This window comes from Scyliorhinus torazame, chromosome 13 (assembly GCF_047496885.1).
Source record: "Scyliorhinus torazame isolate Kashiwa2021f chromosome 13, sScyTor2.1, whole genome shotgun sequence".
NCBI classification, from domain to species: Eukaryota; Metazoa; Chordata; class Chondrichthyes; order Carcharhiniformes; family Scyliorhinidae; genus Scyliorhinus; species Scyliorhinus torazame.
In genome coordinates this window covers 6,088,382-6,114,542 of record NC_092719.1, presented here as the reverse complement: position 1 = coordinate 6,114,542, position 26,161 = coordinate 6,088,382, and the positions used below count along the sequence as shown (strand labels likewise).

Here is a 26,161-nt window from a genome sequence, read left to right as displayed (position 1 = left end):
GTCACTCCGGGGTGAAGCTGTCGGTCACTCCGGGGTGAAGCTGTCGGTCACTCCGCGCCCGGTCACTCCGGGATGAAGCTGTCGGTCACTCTGGGATGAAGCTGCCGGTCACTCTGGGATGAAGCTGCCGGTCACTCCGGGATGAAGCTGCCGGTCACTCTGGGATGAAGCTGCCGGTCACTCCGGGATGAAGCTGTCGGTCACTCCGGGATGAAGCTGTCGGTCACTCCGGGATGGAGCTGCCGGTCACTCCGGGATGAAGCTGTCGGTCACTCCGGGATGGAGCTGCCGGTCACTCCGGGATGAAGCTGTCGGTCACTCCGGGATGAAGCTGCCGGTCACTCCGGGATGAAGCTGTCGGTCACTCCGGGATGGAGCTGCCGGTCACTCCGGGATGAAGCTGTCGGTCACTCCGGGATGAAGCTGCCGGTCACTCTGGGATGAAGCTGCCGGTCACTCCGGGATGAAGCTGTCGGTCACTCCGGGATGGAGCTGCCGGTCACTCCGGGATGAAGCTGCCGGTCACTCCGGGATGAAGCTGTCGGTCACTCCGGGATGAAGCTGTCGGTCAGTCCCGGGCGTGCGGTTGCCGGGGCGACGCGGCGGGTTTCCGGTGGGGGACAGGGGGCGCCCTCTGACCCGGAGGTGACGTGTTAGTTATGGCGGCGGGAATGATGGAGCAGCTGAGAGCGGAGATCGCGAGGAAGCGGAAACTGCTGGAGGACCGGCAGCTGGCGGGGGTGAGGGAGAAGAGGGGCGGGGGTGAGGGAGAAGAGGGGCGGGGGTGAGGGAGAAGAGGGGCGGGGGTGAGGGAGAAGAGGGGCGGGGGTGAGGGAGAAGAGGGGCGGGGGTGAGGGAGAAGAGGGGCGGGGGTGAGGGAGAAGAGGGGCGGGGGTGAGGGAGAAGAGGGGCGGGGGTGAGGGAGAAGAGGGGCGGGGGTGAGGGAGAAGAGGGGCGGGGGTGAGGGAGAAGAGGGGCGGGGGTGAGGGAGAAGAGGGGCGGGGGTGAGGGAGAAGAGGGGCGGGGGTGAGGACCCCCCCCCCCGGGAGTGAGGACCCCCCCGCCCCTCAGGAGTGAGGCCCCCCCCCCCCCCCGGGGTGAGGGAGTTGTCAAGGAGCCCTGGGCGAGGGTCCTGGGCTGGGTGGTGTTCCTGTGGGTCAGCCAGCAGGCTGCTCTCTGCATTTCGATTCGCTGGGGGGGGGGGGGGGTGTTGAGTTAGAGAGAATGATACCCCAGTGAACCCCCTCCCCGCGAGCCCCCTCCCCAGTGACCCCCCTCCCCAGTGACCCCCCTCCCCAGTGACCCCCTTCCAAAGTGAACCCCCACCCCAGTGAACCCCCACCCCAGTGAACCCCCACCCCAGTGAACCCCCTCCCCAGTGACCCCCTTCCAAGGTGCGCCCCTTCCCCAGTGAGCCCCCACCCCAGCAAACGCACTCCCCAGCGAGCCCCCTCCCCGCGAACCCCCTCCTCGCGAACCCCCACGGCACACACCATGACCCAGGCGAGTGAGGCTTTCAAAGAATTTGACTCACCTGATGAAGGAGCAGCGCTCCAAAAGCTCGTGATTCCAAATAAACCTGTTGGACTTTAACCGGGTGTTGTAAGATTTATTTCTGGGACCAAAGAAAGGGAAGTGGCTGTGTGGTTACTGACTGTAACTGGTGTATCCGGCTGCAAATCTGTGAACCTCTTACTTTGCTGCTCATGTTGGTGTTTGGTAAAGCAGAGCTTGAAATTAATATTTGATCACTTGACATCCTATAACCCGGTATTATTTAATCAGCGGTGTAACTGCTTTCAAGAAATGAGACCGTAATGTGTTTATCATCTATTCTTTCTTTAAAGGGGTGGCATGTGGCACAGTGGTTAGCACTGCTGCCTCTCGGCGCCGAGGTCCCTGGTTCGAATCCTGGCCCTGGATCACTGTCCGTGTGGAGTTTGTTGCCTCACGGCGCCGAGGTCCCTGGTTCGAATCCCGGCCCTGGATCACTGTCCGTGTGGAGTTTGCTGCCTCATGGCGCCGAGGTCCCAGGTTCGAATGCCGGCTCTGGATCACAGTCCATGTGGAGTTTGCTGCCTCTCGACGCCGAGGTCCCAGGTTCCAATCCCGGCCCTGGATCCCTGTCCGTGTGGAGTTTGTTGCCTCACGGCGCCGAGGTCCCAGGTTCGAATCCCGGCTCTGGATCACTGTCTGTGTGGAGTTTGCACATTCTCCCCCTGTCTGCGTGGGTTTCACCCCCACAATCCAAAGATGTGCAGGTTAGGTGAATTGGCCACGCTAAATTGCCCCTTAATTGGGTACTTTAAATATATATTTTTTAAAATAATCTATTCTTTCTTTACTGCCCTCTAATCCTATTCCAGAGCTAGCAGCCATGTTGATGTAGGTACCTGAAAAGTCATTATTTATGTTACCTATTTTGATACATCCAGTATCTCACTAAGTTTCCTTACTCCTGCTTAAAACTGCTGTAACGTGCGTACTCATAGCTTTTTGCGACACTTGCTGTTGTTTTCAGGGTGCAGCGACTAAGAAGTGGTGGTAACTCAATTTTTGTATTCTTGCAGGTATCAAAAAAGTTCTTCAAACGTAGCGACCTTGCCAGGAAGGAAGAAGAGGCATATTTAGAAAGATGTGGCTATCAGGTATTCGCATTTTAGTCTTGAGATTATTGGGAGACCAGTGAGTTGATGCTACTTTTCTAAAACTGTGGCAACCAAATGCATTTTACCAGTGAAATTTGACTGCGACTTTAACAACAAACCTTTCCTGTGAAACTTGTATTAATAGGTTGTAAATGAGGAGTCAACACCAAAGGTATGGGTTCAAGAACAAACTTTATATTTTTGTTTTGGGCTGTAGGCAAGCCATGGAGCTGAATGCATGACAGCAGATGGTATGCTAGTCGTGAGCCTGTGCCTTGGCTTTTTTAAAAGTGTGGCGTTGTATTAGATTTAGCTAGTCTTTTGTTTTCAGCTAATTAAATAGAATATTGATAAATGTTAATTAAATCATTTGTCCTTTCAATCATCAACTGAAATAAATATGGTCATTTTGAATATTTGTTATACTCATTCACTTCAAGTATGGCTAATTTAAGGAATATTGTATAGTTTCACATTGAATTGATGTTTAAAAAATACAATACTATTATTACAGAAAGCTGGTTCATACCATCCCTTTAAAAACTGCACAAAATGATGTGCTTCAGCACGTAAACCTGCTTTCCTACATAGTGATAGGGGACAAGGTTGCCTCCGTGGGTGTCTTGATGTCAGGAAATGAACAGGAGCATGAAAGGGTGGCACGGTAACACAATGGTTAGCACTGTTGCTTCACAGCTCCAGGGTCCCAGGTTCGATTCCCGGCTTGGGTCACTGTCTGTGCGGAGTCTGCACGTTCTCCCCGTGTCTGTGTGGGTTTCCTCTGGATGCTCCAGTTTCCTCCCACAAGTCCCGAAAGACGTGCTGTTAGGTGAATTGGACATTCTGATTCTCCCTCAGTGTACCCAAACAGGCGCCGGAATGTGGCGACTAGGGGATTTTCACAGTAACTTCATTGCAGTGTTAATGTAAGCCTACTTGTGACAGTAAAGATTATTATTATGTACAGCGTTCAAGCGAGGGGAAAAATAAGTGGCAAGAAAATCACCATAGCTACCCTTATAGTCACACCTGCATTTGTGTTTGGTTATTGAGAGGTATTGTCAGGGTTGGAATCTTCTATTTGGAGATACCATGTAGGATTTTTTTTTAAAGTGGAGGTTTAAAGGGGAATAAATAGATGATAAATACATTTGATCCTGTGATGGAATGACTTTAATATTGAAGAATTAAGTTGTGTAATTTTAAGACATTTGCATTGGTCTTAAAGATGTTTAGTCACTGTGGTACGTTTCTACCTACAGAGCTGGTAGCCAATACTAAATTAACATTAATAAAATCCAGTATGAAATATTTTACATTTTTTTTTCTTACACTCTTCTTGTAATAGAGTAAAATACTGATCAATCAAGCTAAATAGTCTTATGTGCATGAAATCAGCTGGGAGGTCTATGCCTGCATCCGGAATGTAGCGTTAGTAAAAAGTACAGCTTAAAGCAAGTGCTGTGGTTATTGCAGATGTAGCTGTTTGCCTGCCTAATGGTGTCATTGCAAGTCAAACTCCATTTTGTATTGTTGGTGAAGGCATGGCCAAGAGGAAGAACAGCATGGTCAGTAAGCATGGAACGCAATGATGTTTATTATAAATATGTATGAGCGTTTGCACCATATTTTATTGTGGAAAATGGTTTGCAAATAGTTATCAGTACCATTCGAGACATGTACAAATAATAGAGTATTGAGTGCAGAAACAGGCTGTTTGTCTGAGCTAGTTAACACTAGTGATTACACTCTTTCACTTGTCTCCTCCAAACTTCCTTCAGCCTATCCTTCCAATCATGCCAGCCTACTAATCATACTGAGCCAGTTTCTACATATAACTGTTAATTTTTAAATACAATGCAGGGTGGCATGACAGCACAGTGGTTAGCACTGTTGCTTCACAGCGTCAGGGTCCCAGGTTTGATTCCTGGCTTGGGTCACTGTCTGTGCGGAGTCTGCACGTTCTCCCCGTGTCTGAGTTCCCTCCCACAAGTCCCAAAAGGCGTGCTGTTAGGTGAATTAGACATTCTGAATTCTCTCTGTGTACCCTGGAGCCTGAGTGTGGTGACTAGGAACATTTTCACAGTAACTTCATTGCAGTGTTAATGTAAGTCTACTTGTGACACTAAAGATTATTATTATTATGTGATGATCATAATCTGAAGATTGCATTGAGTCCTACGTTTCATAGCCTGTTTGAATTGTGCAATACTTAAATTTCTCAAAAAAGTCACATTTTCTACTGTCATGTTGTAATTATACATTTGTAATAGGGCTCGCTATTCTAATGTTACAAGTGTAGACCTCTACTAAATACTTTTATGGAAGTATAAAATCAAAACTCATCAGTTTGAATTTCACCATCCGATATATTGTAATTTTTCTCAAGTATAAATTTGAATCTGTAAAATATGTTATTGAATATACTCTTGAATTGCATGCTCTGTGAATGATAGCAATGTGTTTGTCCTATCTGGACTAAAGTGGGGTGAATGACAAACTATACACTTGGATGTTGAAAATAAGAACATGTACAATATGATCTTACGTTCTAAAGGCATGTCGTAGTTGTGTTCATTTAAAAAAAAGTGTTTTCATTGTAATGTATTGGCTGTAAGATGTTTTGCGATGTCCCAAAGATGTGAAAGATGCTGTTTAAATCTGACCCCTTGTGCATCTACCGTTTCCTTCATACACCATTGATGGCCGTGCTTCCAGCTGTGTAGACTCTAGGCTTTGGAATTCCCTCATCACCATCCTCCCTAGAATCTAGTATTTTGAATGCACTTTGGCCACATGTTCTGAAGTCTCCTTCCTTGGCCTAGTGTCTGTTGTCTGACAACCCTCCTGTGAGTCCCTGGTTAATATTTATGCCCCTGCCAACATCATTCAAACTGATTCGATCAACGTCCTTTAGCTGTAATAGTGTTTGGGACCATCTTGAGGTCGTTGTAGTGTGTGTTTTATCTATAAATGCAAGTCTTTTTCTATCTTAAAGTACATGATCATGACTAAGAACGATTCCATTTGCAAGCTGGCGTTTTATGAAGTGTTTACTCTCAGTTACTTAATACCTAACATTTTATCCACTCTTACAATTGGTGCTTATATGGGAGCTTCTATCGTGGTCAGCTATTACATCCAAGTATTTACTCTGACTGTCTTATCAATATACCGTTCGTTTGCAATTGAGCCCATGCCTCCCTTTCCCATCCCGTGATAGTTATTAACTCTCATGGACCACACCCCCAAATTAATTTTTGTTTCAGTGTGTCTGTACATTAATATAGTATTCCTACTGCTGCTTCAAAATAAATTGAATTCCACGTATATTTAAATTACTTAGTTACAAGTTCTCTCCTGAATTTTTATTCACTCTTCCCATAATTTACTGAAGGTTAATATGTTTAATATTTATTCCAAATGACGGGAATGTCAACTATTTATTTTGATTGATGCAGATAAAATGCTAGTCATTGCAGGAGTCTATAAAATGTCAAATGTGCTATTTCTTTATGCTGGAAAATCTGATTTTCTGCATTATTTCACAAAACAGGAAATGAGGTAACTTGGAATTTCTGTGATATATGATTACTAATGTGATAGTGTCGGTTACAGAATAGTTTCTGCACTAAAGATTTAATGATGAATACTGTTAATGTACAGGTGCAACCAAAAACAAATGAAGATGCTTCTTCAAACCCAGTGCTTGAACTCGAACTTGCCGAAGAGAAATTACCCATGACCCTTTCCAGGCAAGAGGTAAAATTAAGTCTTGGCTAATGTTGAATCTTGTAAATTGTGAAAAAGCATGATTCACAATGAATAATTGATTAAATATTAAGGTTTTGAAAACCTCAGTCAAAATCAACACAATTATCCACTCATTTTAAAAATAATTTAGAGTACCAAATTATTTTTTTCCAATTAAGGAGCAATTTAGCGTGGCCAATCCACGTGCGCTGCACATTTTTGGGTTGTGGGGGTGAAACCCACGCAGACACGGGGAGAATGTGCAAACTCCACATAGACAGTGACCCGGGATCGAAACTGGGTCCTTAGCGCCATAGGCAGTAGTGCTAACCACTGCACCACCGTGCTGCCCCAAAATATCCAATCATAATTGGAACTAAAATCTATGGATTTCTGAATTTACATATCATTTGCACATTAAAGTTCAGTTAAATCTAGTAATGAATGATATTTTGATGGCATCATAATTGTTAATGCCTGCCAGTCAACCTCTGGCCCAGAAAGTGAATGATCAAAAGCCTGTATTCTTATTCCTGCATGTGGTGATTTGTTGTTGGAGATTGTAAAAATGTAGTTTTCTTTATCAATTCTTTCTTTTTCTTTGTCCTTTTTTCTCTCGTAATCTGAACCTGACTTGCCATTAAATTCATTCATGTTCACCACCGTCCTCAGTCCAGCTTCAGATTATTTCTCAGTCCATAAATGTCATTGGTTAACGAGATCAATTGTGATTCCATTGTTCAGCAAGGTCCCAGTATGTGGTTATCAGTTTACATTCCCGACAAATTTTGGAGCAAAACGTTTTTGGGCTGGTGGAACAAATTTAAGGGGCCACACAGGGTGATTATAGAATTTGCAGTGCAGAAGGAGGCCATTCGGCCCATCGAATCTGCACCGGCCCTTGGAAAGAGCACCCTACTTTAGCCCTAACCTTCACCCGATCTATCCTCCATAATTCCACCTAACCTTTTTGGACACTTAAGGGACACTTTAGCATGACCAATCCACCTAACCAGCCTCCCCGAACAGGCGCCGGAATGTGGCGACTAGGGGCTTTTCACAGTAACTTCATTTGAAGCCTACTTGTGACAATAAGCAATTTTCATTTCATTTCATCTTTGGACTGTGGGAGGAAACCAGAGCACCCGGAGGAAACCCGCGCGCACACGGTGAGAACGTGCAGACTCCGCACAGACAGTCACCCAAGCCGGGAATCGAACCTGGGACTCTGGAGCTGTGATGCCCTCCCCTAGAAAATTCTAGGCCATAGGAACTTCCTCTTAAATTGTCAAAATGAGTCTAATTTTCACTCTACGGTGTTTGTTATGGGACTGCAATAGAAGGTGCTGTTGAACTGTGACAAATAATTTTTAATGGTGACTCAAGTGCATCACCATCTGCTGCTGGAGAATAGCATTACCTCACTTACTTCAGAGGAAATCACGACCGGGAAGAGAGAACTCCGGAGTGTGCGGCTGCTGGTGTTTTCCAACAGCAAACCACTTTGCCCTTTTGAGAATTATTTTGCAAGCGACAGCTTTTTGTCAGGCAAATGGTTGACAGAGCGTGCATACAATCTATCATCTTTCTGGCTAAACATAACTGTTTACTTTATCAGATGATGTGCAAAAAAAACAATTTATCAGTGGAACTGTATCACAATGCCAAATTCCTGTGATAAAATCAAACTTTTTGTTGTCTTTACAAGGTTATCCGAAGGTTACGTGAAAGAGGGGAACCAATTCGGTTGTTTGCTGAAACAGATTATGAAGCCTTTCAGCGTCTTCGCAAAATAGAAATCTTAACTCCTGAAATTAATAAGGTTGGCTTTTTTTGAAATAGTTTATGAAGTTTTCTTTTGTATTTTATACAGCGATGTGCCCTGGAGCTAGCAGAACTGCTGATACATTAAAGCATGCACATTTGTGGTGGGGTATTAATTGTACGGTACTGCATTGGGACAGTTAAATTGATACACCTGCATTAAATTCTCAACATGGAATTTTACAAACTTTCTTCTCTTTTTAAAGCCCATGATCTGAATAATTAGTGGGTAAGGAGATAGTCTAGCGACCTTGTGTCTATTAAAGCACAAAGTTCACAAAAAAAAGACAATCATCGTGCAAGAATTTTAGTTGCCATTGTGCAGCATATTTGTACTGAAGTGCACTTGTTTAAATTGTTAAAATAAATTCTGTTCCATTTTCTAGTGGCAGCATGAACCACAAATTATATTTCCATTTTACCTGTGTATTTTTTCAGCTTTCTGTTCCCTGGTTTATCTTTCAGTTCCTACTTTTCAAATTGCCCTTGTTTCATGGTGTTTGTCTATTTTAACCATATGTTCATTTCCTTTCATTTTCCTTTTTCAAATCATTGAACCCCATGAAAAGTGAAACAGCGCAGCTTGTATGCAAGACGGGATTGTGGGGTGCGGTGGGCTGGAGAGCATTTGTCTCCTTTTTAAGAATGGTCTTCCTGGAATTGCATTTGAGAAAAGTTTAGGTTGAAGAGATAATATGAGGCCCACAAATTTTTAAAAACCAACTCAATATCAGCATCAAACCATCCAGTATTAAAAATTAGTTGTAAGAATATAATTGGACTTTGATTCATCAGTGTGACCTTCTTGTGGGTGCTGAATATTAGACCAGCGAATATCACCAGATCTTTGTCTTCTGTCTCCTATTGACCAGCTCAAATTACATCATAAGAAACCAATAAGCCGGTCCCCCACTATCTGTCTTGCTGCACCGGGGACTTGACCTGGAGAATTCAAATAGGGATGGAAAGGAATGAAAATAGAAATCACATTTTTTATTAACATTGACATTTTCATCTGGGGTTTTCAAAACCAGGCTCACAGAATAGACGAGTTTACACCTGCATCACTACTGAGATAAAGTAAATTTGGAAACTTGCCATATTTATAACTCTATGTCTAAGAAACCAGAGCATACAAAGACGTGGCTAAACTTGCTACAACCTGTTTACAAAAGCTGAAATACAGCTCATCTGCGTGATTTCATGGTGGTTCTTCTGAATGAAATTAAGAATTCTGTCTTAGGAAAAAAGCTCCAGTGACTTTTGTCCTTTATGACTTCTCACAGGGTTTGAGAAATGACTTGAAAGCTGCTATGGATAAGATAGACCAGCAGTATTTAAATGAGATTGTGGCTGGTCAGGAGCCAGGCGAAGAGGAGGGACAGAATGATCTTAAAGTTCATGAAGAAAACACAACAATCGAGGAATTGGAGGTAAGACTTACATTTTGTTAACATTTTAGGGTAATCCAGAGGTAAGATGAACCTAGGCTTTCAAAATGTTTAGCGATTGGTTTTATTAATTTTAAAGCAGTGGTTATTCAGATAGAGATGATTGCATCTTTTTAGAAGGAAAAATTAAAGCTCAGCATGGTCGAACACATCTGCTTGGGATATTTGAGTTAATTCTCTGTGAAGATCCTTCTTGGTGCTCTTCAGATCTGTCTCGTGTAATGTTGATCAAACTGAAATTGTTGTTGTGCTTTGCTAGTGTAAGAAAAAGACAGGTGCTACCTTTTCTTTCTCCCTCTCTTTTCCATTGTTCAAACTGGCCGATGCCATAGAAACACCATCTGATGTTTTCGAACGTCTTTCAGACTTTCAGACCGAGCTAGGCAGCAGCCGTGCCGTGTCTTAAATCTCTTATGGAACTCAAAAGTGCATAATCTCAATTAGCCTTCTACACAGCATGAAGCAATGGTCAAGCTTCACACTATGCCAGCTTGAACAATGAAGACTAATATTTCTGAGTTCTATCATCTCTTGTTGATACTTTTAACTAAATTCTGCTCTTGAGGCAACCCAGGGTTTCTAGCCATTCTTTTAGGTTTATTTGAGACAACTTACTGACAATATTGCTCGTTTTTTAAAAACTATTAATGACTAGAAGCTAAGTTTAAAATGTCATTCCTAGTGAGAAATTTTGTTTCAGCGTTTTTGATGCAAAGTGTTTTTGATGCAAAGTAGTTGCTTCACAGCGGCAGGATCCTAGGTACAATTCCTGGCTTGGGTCACTGTCTGTGCGGAGTCTGCACGTTCTCCCTGTGTCTGCGTGGGTTTCCTCCAGGTGCTCCGGTTTCCTCCCACAAGTCCCGAAAGATGTGCTGTTAGGTAATTTGGATATTCTGGAATTCTCCCTCTGTGTACCCGAACAGGCGCCGGAGTGTGGCGACTAGGGGCTTTTCACAGTAACTTCATTGCAGTGTTAATGTAAACCTACTTGCGACGATAAAGATTATTATTATTATAATAAATTTATTACATACTGGATCCTGACAGACTCTGAAGATTTCTCTCCATAGACGCTGCCGGATCTGCTGAGTTTTTCCACCATTTAGTCTGTTCCAGATTTCCAGCGTTTACAGTATTTTGCTTTACTGTCAGGTGATCAAATGTTTTTGTAGTTTGAGATTGTCTCTTGTATTAACTTATTCTGAAACGGGTCTAAAAAGCCTGACTTTGGGTAAGAGGCACAGGAGATCACCTCAGTTACTAAAGCCACAGAACAGATTGAAAGGAAGCACCTTGACAAAACCTGGGCAACTTCGTAGCGTTAATTTCAAAAGGGGGGCGTGGGGGGTATTGGTATCAGTCAGCATCTGAAAGGCAAAAACTGAAATACTGAACATCTGAAATAAAATCAGCATATTAGAAATCTGTAGCATCTCAATAGCATCTGACAGGCTAGCATTTGAATGAGTTACTTCATATTCTGATGAAGTGTTGAATATAAAACAGTAATCTTGTCTTCAGAACCTGCCTGCTGTGTATGTTTCTAGCATTCTTTCTTTGTACGATGCGAGCAGATTATGAATATCTTAAAAGGCATCGACAAAACATTGATGTGAGCAATAGTGACTGGTACAGTTTTAGGGACCGAATGTTTCATGGGTAAAAAGGTAAAGTCGCCATAGTCCCAGATGATCATGGGTTGCTGTCCCCTTTGATGGGGGAGAGCCACCACACCTCTGGCGAAGGGCAAGATTGAAAAGCCTTCATGAATAACCTCAGGAAGTGAACCCCTGCTGTTGGCCTCACTCTGCATCTCAAACTAACTGTCCACCCAACTGAGCCCCAGAATTTAGTAACATGGATCTGAAGAGGCGCTGGTTCCTTTCAGTGCTGTAAATTAGAAATGTTAATTTTTTAAAAACCACTGAGCAACAAATGGAACTTTTCCTAAGTTTGACATTACACTTCTTGAGGTAAAGAACCCTCGAGTATTAATGGCCGCAGTCCTCTATTCCCAAGGCAATAGCTTGTCTGGTAGCATGGATCAGCTGATGAGAAAGTGTCTCTAATAGCCATGGTCAAATTTTGTTCACTGTGAATAAGAGACAAAATCTTAAAATTTGGCAGAAGATGGACCTATCACTGGCAGCTCACAGGTCTTTCATAATACTTTCCAGTTTAAATCTCAAACCAGTATCTTCAGAGGTGATTGCAGTCTTTTTAATTGTTCCTTTCTCGTATCATCTGCACCATGTCATGTGACTAGCAACCTAAAGAATTTTGTTTCAATAGCCTATTCATTTTTAAAAAGCAACGTAATTTCAGTCATAATGTCACAACAACTGCAAGTAAGTTGTTTTGACTTGTATTAACTGCTGTTAATTGGTTAATTTGCAATGCTACCACAAAGTACAACTCACTGTTTATTTTTTCTAATGCAGACCTTGGGTGTGTCTTTGGGGCAAGGTGATGACTATAAAGACATGGATACGATAACCAAAGTTCTACGGGTAATACAACCAATATTGTTAATACTTTCAAAGAATGCTTCTTTATGACCGAATGGTGCAATGAACTACACACATTTAACACGTTGGTCTGGAAGGCGAGTCTAGTAGAATGAAACCATGGCCGCCGAGGTGGCAGTAATCATCCTAGAACATACAGTGCAGAAGGAGGCCGTTCGGCCCATTGAGTCTGCACCGACCCTCTTAAGCCCTCACTTCCACCCTAACCCAATAACCCCTCCTAACTTTTTTGGACACTAAGGGCAATTTAGCATGGCCAATCCACCTAACCACGTCTTTGGACAGTGGGAGGAAACCGGAGCACCCGGAGGAAACCCATGCAGACCCGGGGGGAATGTGCAGACTCCGCACAGACAGTGACCCAGCGGGGAATCGAACCTGGGACCCTGGCGCTGTGAAGCCACAGTGCTATCCACTTGTGCTACTGTGTTGCTAGGTGATGTACTTGGGCAGTCACAATCCAATTCCTTCTGAACATGAGCCTAAATCACAAGACTGCCATTTTGCCAGCTATTGCGGAATTAAATTGGTCGTCTCACTTGGAAAGACCGCACAATAGCTGAGTTGGAAAACAAACATTTCACACTTGTGGAGTTGAAAGTATTCTTAAGACACATGTTGCGAGGGAGAATAGAGGTAGATTTAATCTGCGTCTAGCATGCTGCACCTGAACTAGACTCCTTGTCGGGTGGGTGTATGAAATGGGATGTGCTCCACTCCCGAGGACCAGTATTCCTTGCCTTGATGAGCATACATTTATTAAATACAGGGGCTGGTTTTGCACAGTGGGCTAAACCGCTGGCTTGTAATGCACAACAAGGCCAGCAGCACGGGTTCAATTCCCGGACCAACCTCCCCGAACGGGCACCGGAATGTGGCGACTAGGGGCTTTTCACAGTAACTTCATTGAAGCCTACTTGTGACAATAAGCGATTATTATTAAAAAGAGGGCTTGTTTATTTAACCCCCACACACAATTATTGATTCTGAAGAATTTTAAGTAACTTCCTTGAATATCTATACCTATGTAACTGTGTATACGATAATTATACTCATGCACACACTCCTTCCCAACCGCCCAATGGCGGCACTGTAATCCCCTTTGGAAAATCTCAAGGCAAAAGCTTGGGGAGTACATATCAGCTCTCCATCTGTGCTGGTGCGAAGGTGAACCTACTAGACATGGCCAGGTTTTTTGCACTGTGGCCAGGAGAGAAAACCTCCGCATTCAGCAAATGCTGGGACTATCATTGACAGCCTGAGATAATATCCTATGTTGCTCTTTTTTTAAACTATAAAGCCCACCACTGACATTATCAAAGACAATAATTTGGAGAGGGTATGTTTGCAAACTCTATCATAATAGTACTGATTGGCACTAAAAGTCTGTTGGACTTTCTGATTAAAGGTTCACCCTTGCAGAATAGTTACATAGGAACAAGAGTAGACCATTCGGCCCCTCGAGCTGGCTCCACCATTCAGTGGGGTCATGGCTGATCTGTGGCCTAACTCCATAAGCCTACCTTTGGTCCCTTTGCGTAACAAAACTTTATCCATCTCAGATTTAAAATTAACAACTGATGTAGATCAATTGCAGTTTATGGACGTGTGTTCCAAATCTCTACCACCCTTTGAGTGTGAAAGTTCTTCCTGACATCTCTCCTGAATGGCCTGGCCGTAATTTTTAGACCATGTCCCCTAGTTCTAGAATCTCCAACCATGAGGGCTTTTACGAGGCAACAGGTGAGGGAATTCCCGCAGCTCCCGACACAAGAGGTGCAGGACAGAGTCATCTCAAAGAAATGGGTGGGGGACGGTAAGGTGTCGGATATATATAGGGAAATGAGAGACGAAGGGGAGACTATGATGGACGAACTAAAAGGGAAATGGGAAGAAGAGCTAGGGGAGGAGATTGAGGAGGGGGGAGGGATGGGGGGGGGGGGGGGAGGGATGGGGGGGGGGGGGGGAGGGAGGGATGGGGGGGGGGGGAGGGATGGGGGGGGGGGGGAGGGAGGGATGGGGGGGGGGGAGGGATGGGGGGGGGAGGGATGGGGGGGGGGAGAGAGGGATGGGGGGGGGGAGGGATGGGGGGGGGGGAGAGGGAGGGATGGGGGGGGGGAGAGGGAGGGATGGGGGGGGGGGAGAGAGGGATGGGGGGGGGGAGGGGTGTGGCCTGAGACAAGGCAGTTGCCAATTAGGGCTAGTTTTTTTTTGTTATTTAATATTTATTTATTTGTTGTTGTTTTTGTTTAAATTTAAAAAGGTCATTATTATCTGTATTGTTACAATGTTGTGTAAAGGATGCACAATGTACTGTGTTGGTTGACCAAAAATTTTCAATAAAATATTATTTTAAAAAAAAATAGAATCTCCAACCAGTGGAAACAGTTTATCTACCCTGTCTTTTCCTGTTAATATCTTGAAGACTTCGATCAGATCACTCCATAACCGTCTAAATTCTAGAGGGAACAGGCCTAATTTGTATAATCTCTGCCTGCTCATAACGTAACCCCTGCGCTCCAGGTATCATTCTTGTAAACCTACGTTGCAAACCCTCCGAGGCCAAAATATCCTTCCTGAGGTGTGATGCCCCGATCTGCTCACAGTGACTCCAAGTGGGGTCTAACCAGGGTTTTGTAAAGCTGCAGCACAACTTCTGTGGCTTTATACTCCAGTCGTCTAGATATAAAGGTCAACATTCCATTAACCTTCTTGATTACTTTCTGCACTTGTCTGTGGAATTTTACAGATCTATGCACCTGATCCCCCGGATCTCTTTGCACATCCATTGAATTTAGCTTCATACAATCTAAAAAGTGCCCTGATCTATCCTTTTTTGGTCCAAAATGGATAACCTCACACTTGCTTACATTGAAATCCATCTGCCACAGTTTTGCCCATTCGCCTAGTCTATCAATATCCCTTTTTAATTTTATGCTGTCATCTCCACTGGCAGTAAGAAGTCTTGCAACACCAGGTTAAGGTGAACAGGTTTGTTTCGAATCACTAGCTTTCGGAGCGCAGCTCCTTCCTCAGGTGAATGAAGAGATGGGTTCCACAACCACATGTATGGGCAAATTCAGTGACTACAATGCCACCCAACTTCTGTGTCATCAGCAAATTTGGATATATGACTTTCTACGCCATTATCCAAGCTATTGATGAATAATGTGAACAATTGAGGCCCTAACACCGATCCCTGTGGGACACCACTAGTCACATCCTTTGATAGTGGTCGGCTGCCTTTCCCTCTGACTGTTCCAGCAATCCCAAGTAATCATTGCTATCTCCTCACAACCCCATAATCACCGTTAACTCTTTAACACCTGGATGAATTTTGAATCTGCCTTCGATAAATCCTCTGTGTATAGCAAAGCCTCTGTGTATAACTACAAGCAATCATAGAATCATAGAAAATTACAAAGCAGAAGGAGGCCATTTGGCCCATAGGATCTGCACCATCCCTTGGAAAGAGCACCCAACGCCTCCACCATATCCCTGTAATCCAGTAACCCCTCCTAACCATTTTGGGAAACTCGGGCAATTTAGCATGGCCAATCCACCTAACCTGCACATCTTTGGACTGTGGGAGGAAACCGGAGGAATCCCACGCAGACACGAGGAGAACGTGCAAACTCCACACAATCACCTGAGGTTGGAATTGAACCCGGGTCCCTGGAGCTGTGAGGCAGCAGTGCTGACCACTGTGCCGCCCCAATCTGGGCATCATAAATGTGATTGTACTGTGCATTATCGAATTATACAGCAGCCTAATCCAGGGTGTAAGAGCTAGTACCCACTCGTGATCTGTAGGTGAATGTTGTCCTTCACTTGTGCTTTCACGTGCACTTTTCCAGGCTTTCTGAAGGCAGACTGACAAACGGCAATGGTGGAATGAGGCTAGATACGATTCCTTCAGCTGCTTTGCTTTACTGGCAGCAAGTGAATTCATGGGACAGCAGTTGCAGTCGAATCTCGCATTGATCTAACTAACGACGGAACTTTTCTTGACGAGAAAAATAATAATAAATACTCCATGATAATCCCCATTAGAAAGCGTGCTTAGCTTGTTTAGCATTTGACCTCAACAGGCTTGTGGAGTTGCGATGAAGTGAACGAGTTTCCCTTTGCTCGACCATGTTGTCTATATGGACTTCAATGTTGTCTATATGGACTTCAGTAAGACCTTTGACAAGGTCCCTCATGATAGACTGGTACAAAAGGTGAAGTCACACTGGATCAGAGATGAGCTGGCAAGGTGGATGCAGAACTGGCTAGGTCATAGAAGGCAGAGGATAGCAATGGAAGGGTGCTTTTCTAATTGGAAGGCTGTGACTAGTGGTGTTCCGCAGGGATCAGTGCTGGGACCTTTGCTGTTCGTAGTATATATAAATGATTTGGAGGAAAATGTAACTGATCTGATTAGTAAGTTTGCAGACAACACAAAGGTTGGTGGAATTGCGAATAGCGATGAGGACTGTCAGAGGATACAGCAGGGTTTAGAACGTTTGGAGACTTGGTCGGAGAGATGGTAAATGGAGTTTAATCCGGACAAATGTGAGGTAATGCATTTTGGAAGGTCTAATGCAGGTAGGGAATATACAGTGAATGGTAGAACCCTCAAGAGTATTGAAAGTCAGAGATCTAGGTGTACAGGTCCACAGGTCACTGAAAGGGGCAACATGGGTGGAGAAGGTAGTCAAGAAGGCATACGGCAAGCTTGCCTTCATTGGCCGGGGCATTGAGTATAAGAATTGGCAAGTCATGTTGCAGCTGTATAGAACCTTAGTTAGGCCACACTTGGAGTAAAGTGTTCAATTCTGGTCGCCATACTACCAGAAGGATGTGGAGGCTTTAGAGAGGGTGCAGAAGAGATTTACCAGGATGTTGCCTGATATGGAGGGCAATAGCTATGAGGAGCGGTTGAATAAACTCAGTTTGTTCTCACTGGAACAACTGAGGTTGAGGGGCGACCTGATAGAGGTCTACAAAATTATGAGGGGCATAGACAGAGTGGATAGTCAGAGGCTTTTCCCCAGGGTAGAGGGGTCAATTACTAGGGACATAGGTTTAAGGTGCGAGGGGCAAGGGTTTAGAGTAGATGTACGAGGCAAGTTTTTTACACAGAGGGTAGTATGCCTGGAACTCGATGCCGGAGGAGGTGGTGGAAGCAGTGGTGACATTTATGGGGCATCTTGACAATACATGAATAGGATGGGAATGGAGGGATACGGACCCAGGAAGTGTAGAAGATTGTAGTTTAGTCGGGCAGCATGGTCGGCACAAGCTTGGGCCGAAGGGCCTGTTCCTGTGCTGTACTTTTCTTTGTTCTTTGACCAAGTTCCCTTCCCAGACCTAACCAGCGAAGTGCCATTTTTTGGCAGCACCTTTTTTTCTACACCGCTTCGAACTATGAAACTGATCTCCGGCACCTGAGCTTCAAGCCTCTGACTGAGGCCTGCCCCTTTAACATCTGATGGCCGCGCCACCGGAGCCTTCTCTATTACTATTGCTGCGTTTACTTGAAGTGGAAGGATAGTTCATCTGAGCCCTTTCCCATTAGGGATTCACCAGTTAGCTTTTTAATGAACCTAGTTGTCTCATTCCACAGGAATATGTTCTCAACAGACATCTCCTGATGGGCTCCTATAAATTGCTTCATCCCCACTCTTAATAGGTGGGGATTTTCTGTTAGAAATCAGAATCATTACAGCACAGAAGGAGGCCGTTTGTGTTTGCTCCGCGCTCCAACCATTTCTTAAAATAAATTCAGAGTATCGAATTATTTTTTTCTAATTAAGGGGCAATTTAGCGTGGCCAACCCACCTAACCTGCACATCTTTGGGTTGTGGGCGTAAAGCCCACGCAGACACGGGGAGAATGTGCAAACTCCTCACAGACATTGACCCAGGATCGAACCCAGGTCCTCAGCGCTGTAGGCAGCAGTGCTAACCACTGCACCACCGTGCTGCCCTACACTCCGACCACCTTGCGTGCGTTAACGAATTACAGATGTTGTGGAAAATAAATACTTTTGTTTAACAGCACTTTTCACAGCTACCGGCTACCACAAACCGGGTTTGAAAGCCAATAAAATATTTTTGACGTCCAGTCACTGTTGTCATGTAGGAAACACATCAGCCAATTTGCACATAGTACGCTCCCAAAAACAGCTGTGTCTTAAAAATCACACCCTGTGACTTTTCCAGCAGTCTGCAAATTTGCTTTGTTTTAAATAATAACTCATTCCTCAAATGTTATGGAGATTTTTTTTAAAAACTTGCTTCATGATTTGCAACAAGACAAATCTCAACAATCCTTTTTGTAACAATATTAAATAATTTGGATAAATGATGTGAAATTGGGATTAAAAAATAATGCTCTTTTAAAAACAGCAATTGAACAGGTTTGATGGGCTAACATAGTCCCTGATTTCCAATAGGGGCAAATAGTTTGATGTGTAAAGTTCCTTGAAACATTTAAATGAGAAAAACAGTATATACAGATGTGACCCTGGCTTCATGTAGGCTTTAAGTAATGCAATTATCAAATCAAAATAAAACTGGAGATCAAATGCATTTGAAATATTTCAAGTCTCTATTCCGAGATGGAAGAAAGATTTTTAAGCAAGCCTTTTGAACATTTTTGCCGCATTCAAGAAAAATTGTTTTACAGAGTTTGTCATTAAGTGGAAACAATCTTCAATCCTTAAATACTATATTTTGATCTACTAATCTTTCTAAGAATAGAGCCTAACTTGCGAAACCTGACTCTACTGCACTTCCCTCTGACCTACTATTTATTTAGGTTTCTTAATACATGGCAAAAAAAAAAGTATTTTCTTCTTCTTAATTATATTTTGTATTTCTTTCCACACTGTGGTTTTATGGTGTGAAATCTTCCAATATGCAAAGATAGAATCCTACAATTATTTTAACCTAACCTCTTCATGAGGTTCTCATATTGTTGTTATTCCCCTTCTATAGTTTCTTCTCGATGTTTGGGCAAAAGACCTGAATGCCAGGGAGGATTACTTAAAGTGCAGCGTACAGGGTAAACTTGCTGGAGCCACCCATAAGCAGACTGAATCCTACTTAAAGCCCCTCTTCAGGAAACTTCGTAAAAAGGTAAAAGTTTTGAAATTGCCCGAGTCACTTTTTTTTAAACTTGTAGTTGAGTTTTCTACGGGTCCTGTGTTTCATAATTGGTGGACAGAAAAGGAATGACTTCTGGTAAAATCATTTGGAATTAATTGGTTTAACATTCCAGCCCTAGATGTCTTTAAACACCCCTAGCTCTGGAGATGTGAATGTTTCAATTTAATGTAAATTTAATTTAAAGTATTTAATTGAATTTTTTAATGCCCATAATGACTTTTGATTGTAACATTTGGCAATAATTACTTATTCTCTGTGGGTACAACCCTTGATATGTTTTGCAATGGCCTTTCATAGATTATTGATGACTGTCAGATTTGGCTGGTAGTGTGAGACTTGGATTAGTGTTACCAAACTCTTATAATTTCACTAAATACAATACATTCAAATAAATTGACATAAAATTGTTTCTTTTTTTTTCCATCAGACTTTGTCCCAGGACATCAAAGAGTCCATAACTGATATAATCAAATTCATGTTACAAAGAGAATATGTTAAGGTAAATACTGATATTGAACACCCACTTTAAAGTAAAAAATCTTTTTTCTGTTAATGTAGGCTTTATTGAATGTACTGAACTCTTGCCAACAAAGTTACATTAAATATTAAGGTGTTCTGATCAGAAGAATGTATAGCAGTCTCTCCAGTATGGGATAAATAAAGAATTTACAGGCAAATTTATATCTGAAGTGGGGGCTCAAGGGAGCAATGCTTAAATAAGAACTATAAACTTCATGTGTTGCTCAGTTGTGTACTAAGTTTCTGCTACAGATCAAAACCAAGGTTTTTAGTAGAAGTATGTTTCTGGTCCCCCCCCACAAAGCACTGATTCTGACATTTTCTTTGTCCCTCATAATTTCCCTCCTCCTCTTTCCCTTCATTTCTCACTCTTCTTCTTTCTCCTCTTCATTTCCCTTTCTCTCGGCCAGCCAGTTCAACCCCTTTCCCACCATTTCAACTTTTCCCCCTTATCTTCCCCACCTCCACCGTCTGTTCTATCGAAGCCACCCTCTTGTATGCTGCAGGCAGGAATTCCTGTTTCCTCAAGCAAATTTGCCTACAATGGGTAACAACTGGAATTACTTCAAGTTATAGCAGCTCTCTGTTAAGATCGGAGAGAGCAGAGAGGCATGGGCATGCTGATTCTTGTCTGCAATGGGCAGATAGTATACAATCCTGAAAAAGCCCAGGCTGCACAAGATTAAAACAATTGAAACAAATTTTAATACTTCAGCCCCCAGAATTAGAGCGTGCCAGTGAAACCTTTTTTTAAACAAAATCCCGTTGAGGGTAATTAAATTGGCTCATGCAAATTCAAGCCATCAATCTAAATAATTGGATTAAACTAGATTACATTGTCAAAATACCTTATTTCTTATGCATTTATAATATAAAATACAAGTGATATTTGTAATAACTTTCTCTCTCTCCTTGAAGTAAAAGGCTAATTAGAAACAAGAATATTTAGGCTAATTAACTCTGGTTATATCACATACTTAACACGTCTCTTTTTGTCATTCATACTCTTTTATCATCTATTACCTATTTACACAATTGTGATTGAAACAGTTCAAAGGTGCTCAAATATTAATGTTTTGATGTGTGTAGTCTTTTGTTCAAGTTCAATCTTGGGAACATGTTAAAAGTCCTTCGGTTCTTTATTCACTGCTGGGCGAAATAATGTATGAAACTTTTTTAAAAAGCGTAAATATGCAGGTTTTTGCAAAGTCAAATTGTCAAACATACAGAACAGTCTTATTAAAAAATGTTAAGTGTATCAATCACTGGTTAACTGGTAAGGCAGTAAATAAATCATCGCAAGCGGGTCCCAGGAGGAATCCAGTGGCAGGCAGGTCAATGGTGTGTTATATCTGCTGCAAAGAAGATTACGTCGGTGATTCCATGAGGGAGAATGGTTTCAAAAACTTGAGCTCCTTGGTGTAATTTCCCATACACTCTACCTTGGGGCAACCAGTGCTGATCACGACTGGATAAGCGGGGAGGAAAGAATACATCTCTGGAAAAGCTGTCATATTTAGTGAGTTGTACTCGCCCATTGATGGTGTTTCTTTTCCCTATTTTGGGAAGCTGCAGAGAAATACTCCATCACGGTAGCACAAGTGATTAGCACTGTGTCTTCACAACGCCAGGGTCTCAGGTTCGATTCCCGGCTTGGGTCACTGTCTGTGCGGATTCTGCAAGTTCTCCCCGTGTCTGCGTGGGTTTCCTCCGGGTGCTCCGGTTTCCTCCCGCAATCCAAAGACGTGCAGGTTAGGTGGATTGGCCACGCGAAATTGTCTTTAGTGACCAAAAACGGTTAGGAGAGGTTATTGGGTTACGGGGATAGGGTGGAAGTGAGGGCTTAAGTGGATCGGTGCAGACTCGATGGGCCAAATGGCCTCCTTCTGCACTGTATGTTCTATCTCTTACAGATAATTGATAGAATTTACAGTGCAGAAGGAGGCCATTCGGCCCATTGAGTCAGCACCAGCCCTTGTAAAGAGCACCCCACTGAAGCCCACGCCTCCACCCTAGCCCCATAACCCGACCGAGCCTTTTGGACACTAAGGGGCAATTTAGCATGTCCAATCAATCTTTGGACTGTGGGAGGAAACCGGGGCACCCGGAGGAAACCCACGTAGGCACGGGGAGAAAGTGCAAACTCCCACACAGTCACCCGAGGCCGGAATTGAACCCGGGAACCTGGAGCTGTGAGGCAACAGTGCTAACCACTGCGCCACTGTGATAAAACCTTCAAGCCTACTCAAGAACACCAAAGAGCGTGCAACAATGATTGCATTTACGATGATGCTGCATTTCAGAATTCTGGGTCTGCAGTTCAGCATGTGACAAGTACACCTGGTCCAATTCAAAACCAGACAGTCCAATGGGCGAGGCAGTTTCTATCCTCAACAAACCTTGTGATATGAGCTGTTACCTTCCTAGAAGACCTACCGTCGATTGTGCTGTACGTGAAGTTTCAGGAAACCTGACAAACGTAGATAGCAAGCCGCTCAACATAATTGCACCAATCCAAAAACATGATATAACATGCCAGCTACGAAGTTTTGTTCTTGTGGGAGATCTGTCCTGGGCACTGCTGTGCGCACACAAACATGAAGTACAGAACTAATTGTCACTGTTGAACCAGAAATAATACAACAGCATCTTGCATCACATAACCACTACAGAATATGTGAGTGCTTTTGTTAATTTTATTTGATAAAATTAGTGGGACAGTTAACAGGATAACTCTTACATTATGTCGCTGAAATCAGCAATATTGTTCAATATCAATTTTATATGAAACGTTTGCCTTCTCCATAGGCCAATGATGCTTACCTTCAGATGGCCATTGGCAATGCCCCATGGCCTATTGGAGTGACCATGGTTGGTATCCATGCACGTACAGGTCGTGAAAAGATCTTTTCGAAACATGTGGCACATGTTTTGAATGACGAAACACAGCGGAAATACATTCAGGTTTGTCTGTTAAATACTAAATCAATTATACTGAGCTGTGAAAAGTACTTCGTAATCTTTAGGCTTTCACTAGGCCATGGAGATTTAGGCTTCCTCCCCATGTTTTATTTTCCTCTTGTTCCTTCCCCAAGGCCACATACACACTATATTGGTTAGTTTTGCCTGTAGGGCAAACACACTTCAGGTGTGCAATACCTGCTGGGCACCAGTCGTGGAAAATCAACTCATAAATTCGTGCTGGTTCGGGATCAGCTATTGTAGTATGTGTTGCACCCAGTGACACTCCAGAATGTTGTACTTATTACAGATGCAAAATTAAAAACGGGTAGATATTTCATGATGGGCATTTCTTGACCGGAGCTGGAAATTTACATTGAGCTCAATTGATTCCTGATTGGCTCCAGCAATTTAAAAGCAGGCATAATTATTTTGATTTGGCTGCGGAGAGCGGTTAGCAGTGATCTTGGAGGAACTCACCAGGTTAGCTCAATAGCTACACTCCTAAAGCTTAACCTCCTCGTGAGCTCCACCATCAGAGATCAGCTAATGTTACTTTAAAGCATCCAATACACTATTAAAACAATGATAAGCAATGAATCTAATATTTCACATAGGTTGTCGAATGCTATGATGAAATTGAGTGGAAAGAAATATAGAACATTTAGCTTAATGTTGGGGTATTCAGTTTAATTACGAACAGCTTGTGCAAAGTAAAAACACATTGTGGAGAACAATTACTCAGCAATTACAGGGACAATAAGTCCATTGAAAGACCTTATTACAGATTGTTGAAGGGCACCAGATTACGATTTTCATATGTCTGAAATGAACACTTGGCTGAAACCTAAAATTGTGTTTATATTTGGGTACTGAATCTCCCTGATGCTATACTCTACAAAGACATATAAGAGTAAGTAAGCTTAAAGCATTGGGTGTTATAAATTGGAATGTGAATAACTTAATAAAGAAATACATGCCGCTTTTAAAATCGTTAAACGCCTCCACGCTCTTTGAGAATTGGAACCTTGTCATTCAAGGCAATGCTTAATCCTTCAGAATACATTCATTCACCAAAAGCCATTGCCCTAATTTATTTTTCCCCATTGCTGTTCTTCTAGGGGTTGAAGAGGTTGATGACCATCTGCCAAAAGCATTTTTCAACAGACCCGTCTAAGTGTGTGGAATATAATGCACTCTGACCAATGGAACACCTGAATGGGACTTTTTCCGTATTATTCCTGGATTGGACAGCAAGAATCGGGCCTATTGGGAACTGTAAAGAAGAATATGCATGTCTGTGCAAGTATTTTACACATCAGTGAGATTTTCTTCTTCAGGAAAGCACCAGGCATTAAAGCTGCATGACCCCCACAGTCATGTTTGTTTAGTATTAAATAACTTGGAAGCATCTGCATCCAATTGCCTTTAATTACTCTTCTGGTAATTCAAACCCATTTTATGAGAATTAAGTCTAGCGAACAGAACTATGCTCAGTCTTTTGGAAAATACTTTGAATTCAGGATTATATTTACATAACACTTTTTTAGAAAGAGATATAGAGTTATTAAATATTTTCCATCGTTGCTCCTTTGGTTTTGACAATCACCTGTAAATTATTGAAATCCGAGTCTGAACTAATTGTTGTTTCAGCTATTTCTCATTCTAACACTTTCAGGCCGTGAGCCTGTGGAAATTGCATCGTATGTTTATGCCCAGATACTTGCCGTTTTGTTCTGAACAGCAAACTGTTGCATTTTCTTTTGCAATTGAAGCTACTATCCACCCTCCAATACTGTGCAGCAGTCTAGTCTACTACTTCATATTACACTGAAATAGGTTTTGATGCAGACTGCTGACTTTAGTGTAAATTGGTGCTTTGATAATTCTTCTGCCACATCATGCTTAATGTAGCATTTACGAGGGACAATGTAAATCTTTTGTTCTTTCAATGTTACAAGAACTTTGTTCTCCTTGTGCTGCTGAACTTAATTTATTGGCATTTCCAGAGCAGTTTTGGTTTTGTAAAAACGCTATTGTAATTACTTCCCTGTTCATGCTGTCTCATCTTGGGGGTCGATGCAGTATCTGAATGGACCCCGATGTAAATATTCTCCAAAATATCTGCTTTTTATATCTCCTGTGAATGCATTAAATGTAGCTGATGTTTCTCAACTTGGGACAAATATGTTTTTGGTCTCTTTTCACTGCCCCTGGGTTTCACTTCGCTTGCTGGTATAAAGGAGCAGGCAGCTGACCTCCAGCTGTTCTGTACTTATGAGCAACCTTTAGCAATAGTCTCGATATATTTTTCTTCCTTTTAGTTTTGAAAGATGTCTGCCAATTATTTAGGGCCTTGTTAGCGGGAGAGAATCTCGAAGAAATCACCCCACGTTCAGGGCTGGTCCTCGCATTGAACGGTTTATTTCGCCAGCGGGGAGATGGCGTCTGTTAAAGACTTGACCGTTTCTCCACCGAACAAAGGGAAACATTTTATACATTTTTCAAAACAGCTACACGGCCCATTTTGGCTGGACCTTGTCCAATAATACTGATTATAGATTAGAGCAGCACGTTCTCCCCGTTTCCCCCGGGTGCTCCGGTTTCCTCCCACAGTCGAATGACCTGCAGGTTAGGTGGATTGGCCATGCTAAATTGCCCTTAGTGTCCAAAACGTTAGGAGGGTGATGTGTTGGATGTTCTGGATCACATACAGGCCGCCAGCACTTGAAGTAGTGCAACACTATTTTATTAAAAAGTTAACTATTTAAACATGCTTGAACTGTGGGTAAATACGATACTAGCTTTAACTAAAGACCTTGCTTTTTCCTGACCAGTTGATGCACTCAGCACATGGTGAATGTCTGTGTTGCAGGCTGTGAGCTCTGTGCTCCTAGCTAGCTGCTACTCGAATGACCGGGAACTCCGATGCCCCCTGTCTTTATAGTGCATGTGCTCTCACTGGTGATTGGCTGCGGTGTTGTGTGTGTTGATTGGTCCCACTGTGTCCATCAGTGTGTGTCTGCACCATGATATACTGGTGTATATTATGACAGAGGGGTTACGGGGATAGGGTGGAAGTGAGGGCTTAAGTGGGTCAGTGCAGACTCGATGGGCCGAATGGTGGTCTCCTGCACTATGTTCTATATGTTCTATTTCATACATTAATTATATATCCAATTTAATTTGACATTACGTAAAGTGGGTTGGCCCCTTACCAGCCCCTGACCTCATGAAGTAGTCACTCATACTGACTGTTCTGTCCCCATCTGGAGACCTTGGGCTGGCGAGGATTCATAACGCTCCTTGTTCTGTGGAAC

The 26,161-nt window shown here is 43.0% G+C and overlaps 1 protein-coding gene across 4 annotated transcripts; it reads left to right on the top strand.

The window, feature by feature from the left end:
* The first annotated feature begins 630 nt into the window (after nt 1-630).
* prpf18 (PRP18 pre-mRNA processing factor 18 homolog (yeast)) lies at nt 631-25,016 on the top strand. 4 transcript variants are annotated; one of them, XM_072470979.1, is made up of 11 exons: nt 631-740; nt 2,571-2,648; nt 2,794-2,820; nt 6,315-6,410; nt 8,110-8,223; nt 9,512-9,658; nt 12,118-12,186; nt 19,191-19,331; nt 19,789-19,860; nt 22,689-22,844; nt 23,963-25,016. In XM_072470979.1, exons 1-11 carry the CDS (start codon nt 660-662, stop codon nt 24,041-24,043), a joined length of 1,062 nt encoding a protein of 353 aa, XP_072327080.1. In that variant the 5' UTR covers nt 631-659; the 3' UTR covers nt 24,044-25,016. The 4 variants fall into 4 exon arrangements, with proteins under 4 accessions (XP_072327080.1, XP_072327081.1, XP_072327083.1 ...); XM_072470981.1 differs by lacking the exon at nt 631-740 and adding an exon at nt 1,485-1,503; XM_072470980.1 differs by lacking the exon at nt 2,794-2,820.
* The last annotated feature ends 1,145 nt before the right edge of the window (nt 25,017-26,161 follow it).

Excerpts from the sequence above, each read along its gene's own strand:
- prpf18 (XM_072470979.1), top strand. The coding sequence starts at position 660 with ATGGCGGCGGGAATGATGGAGCAGCTGAGAGCGGAGATCGCGAGGAAG. Across the intron at positions 6,411-8,109 it reads TGACCCTTTCCAGGCAAGAG|GTTATCCGAAGGTTACGTGA; the intron begins GTAAAATTAAGT and ends TGTCTTTACAAG. Across the intron at positions 12,187-19,190 it reads CGATAACCAAAGTTCTACGG|TTTCTTCTCGATGTTTGGGC; the intron begins GTAATACAACCA and ends CCCCTTCTATAG.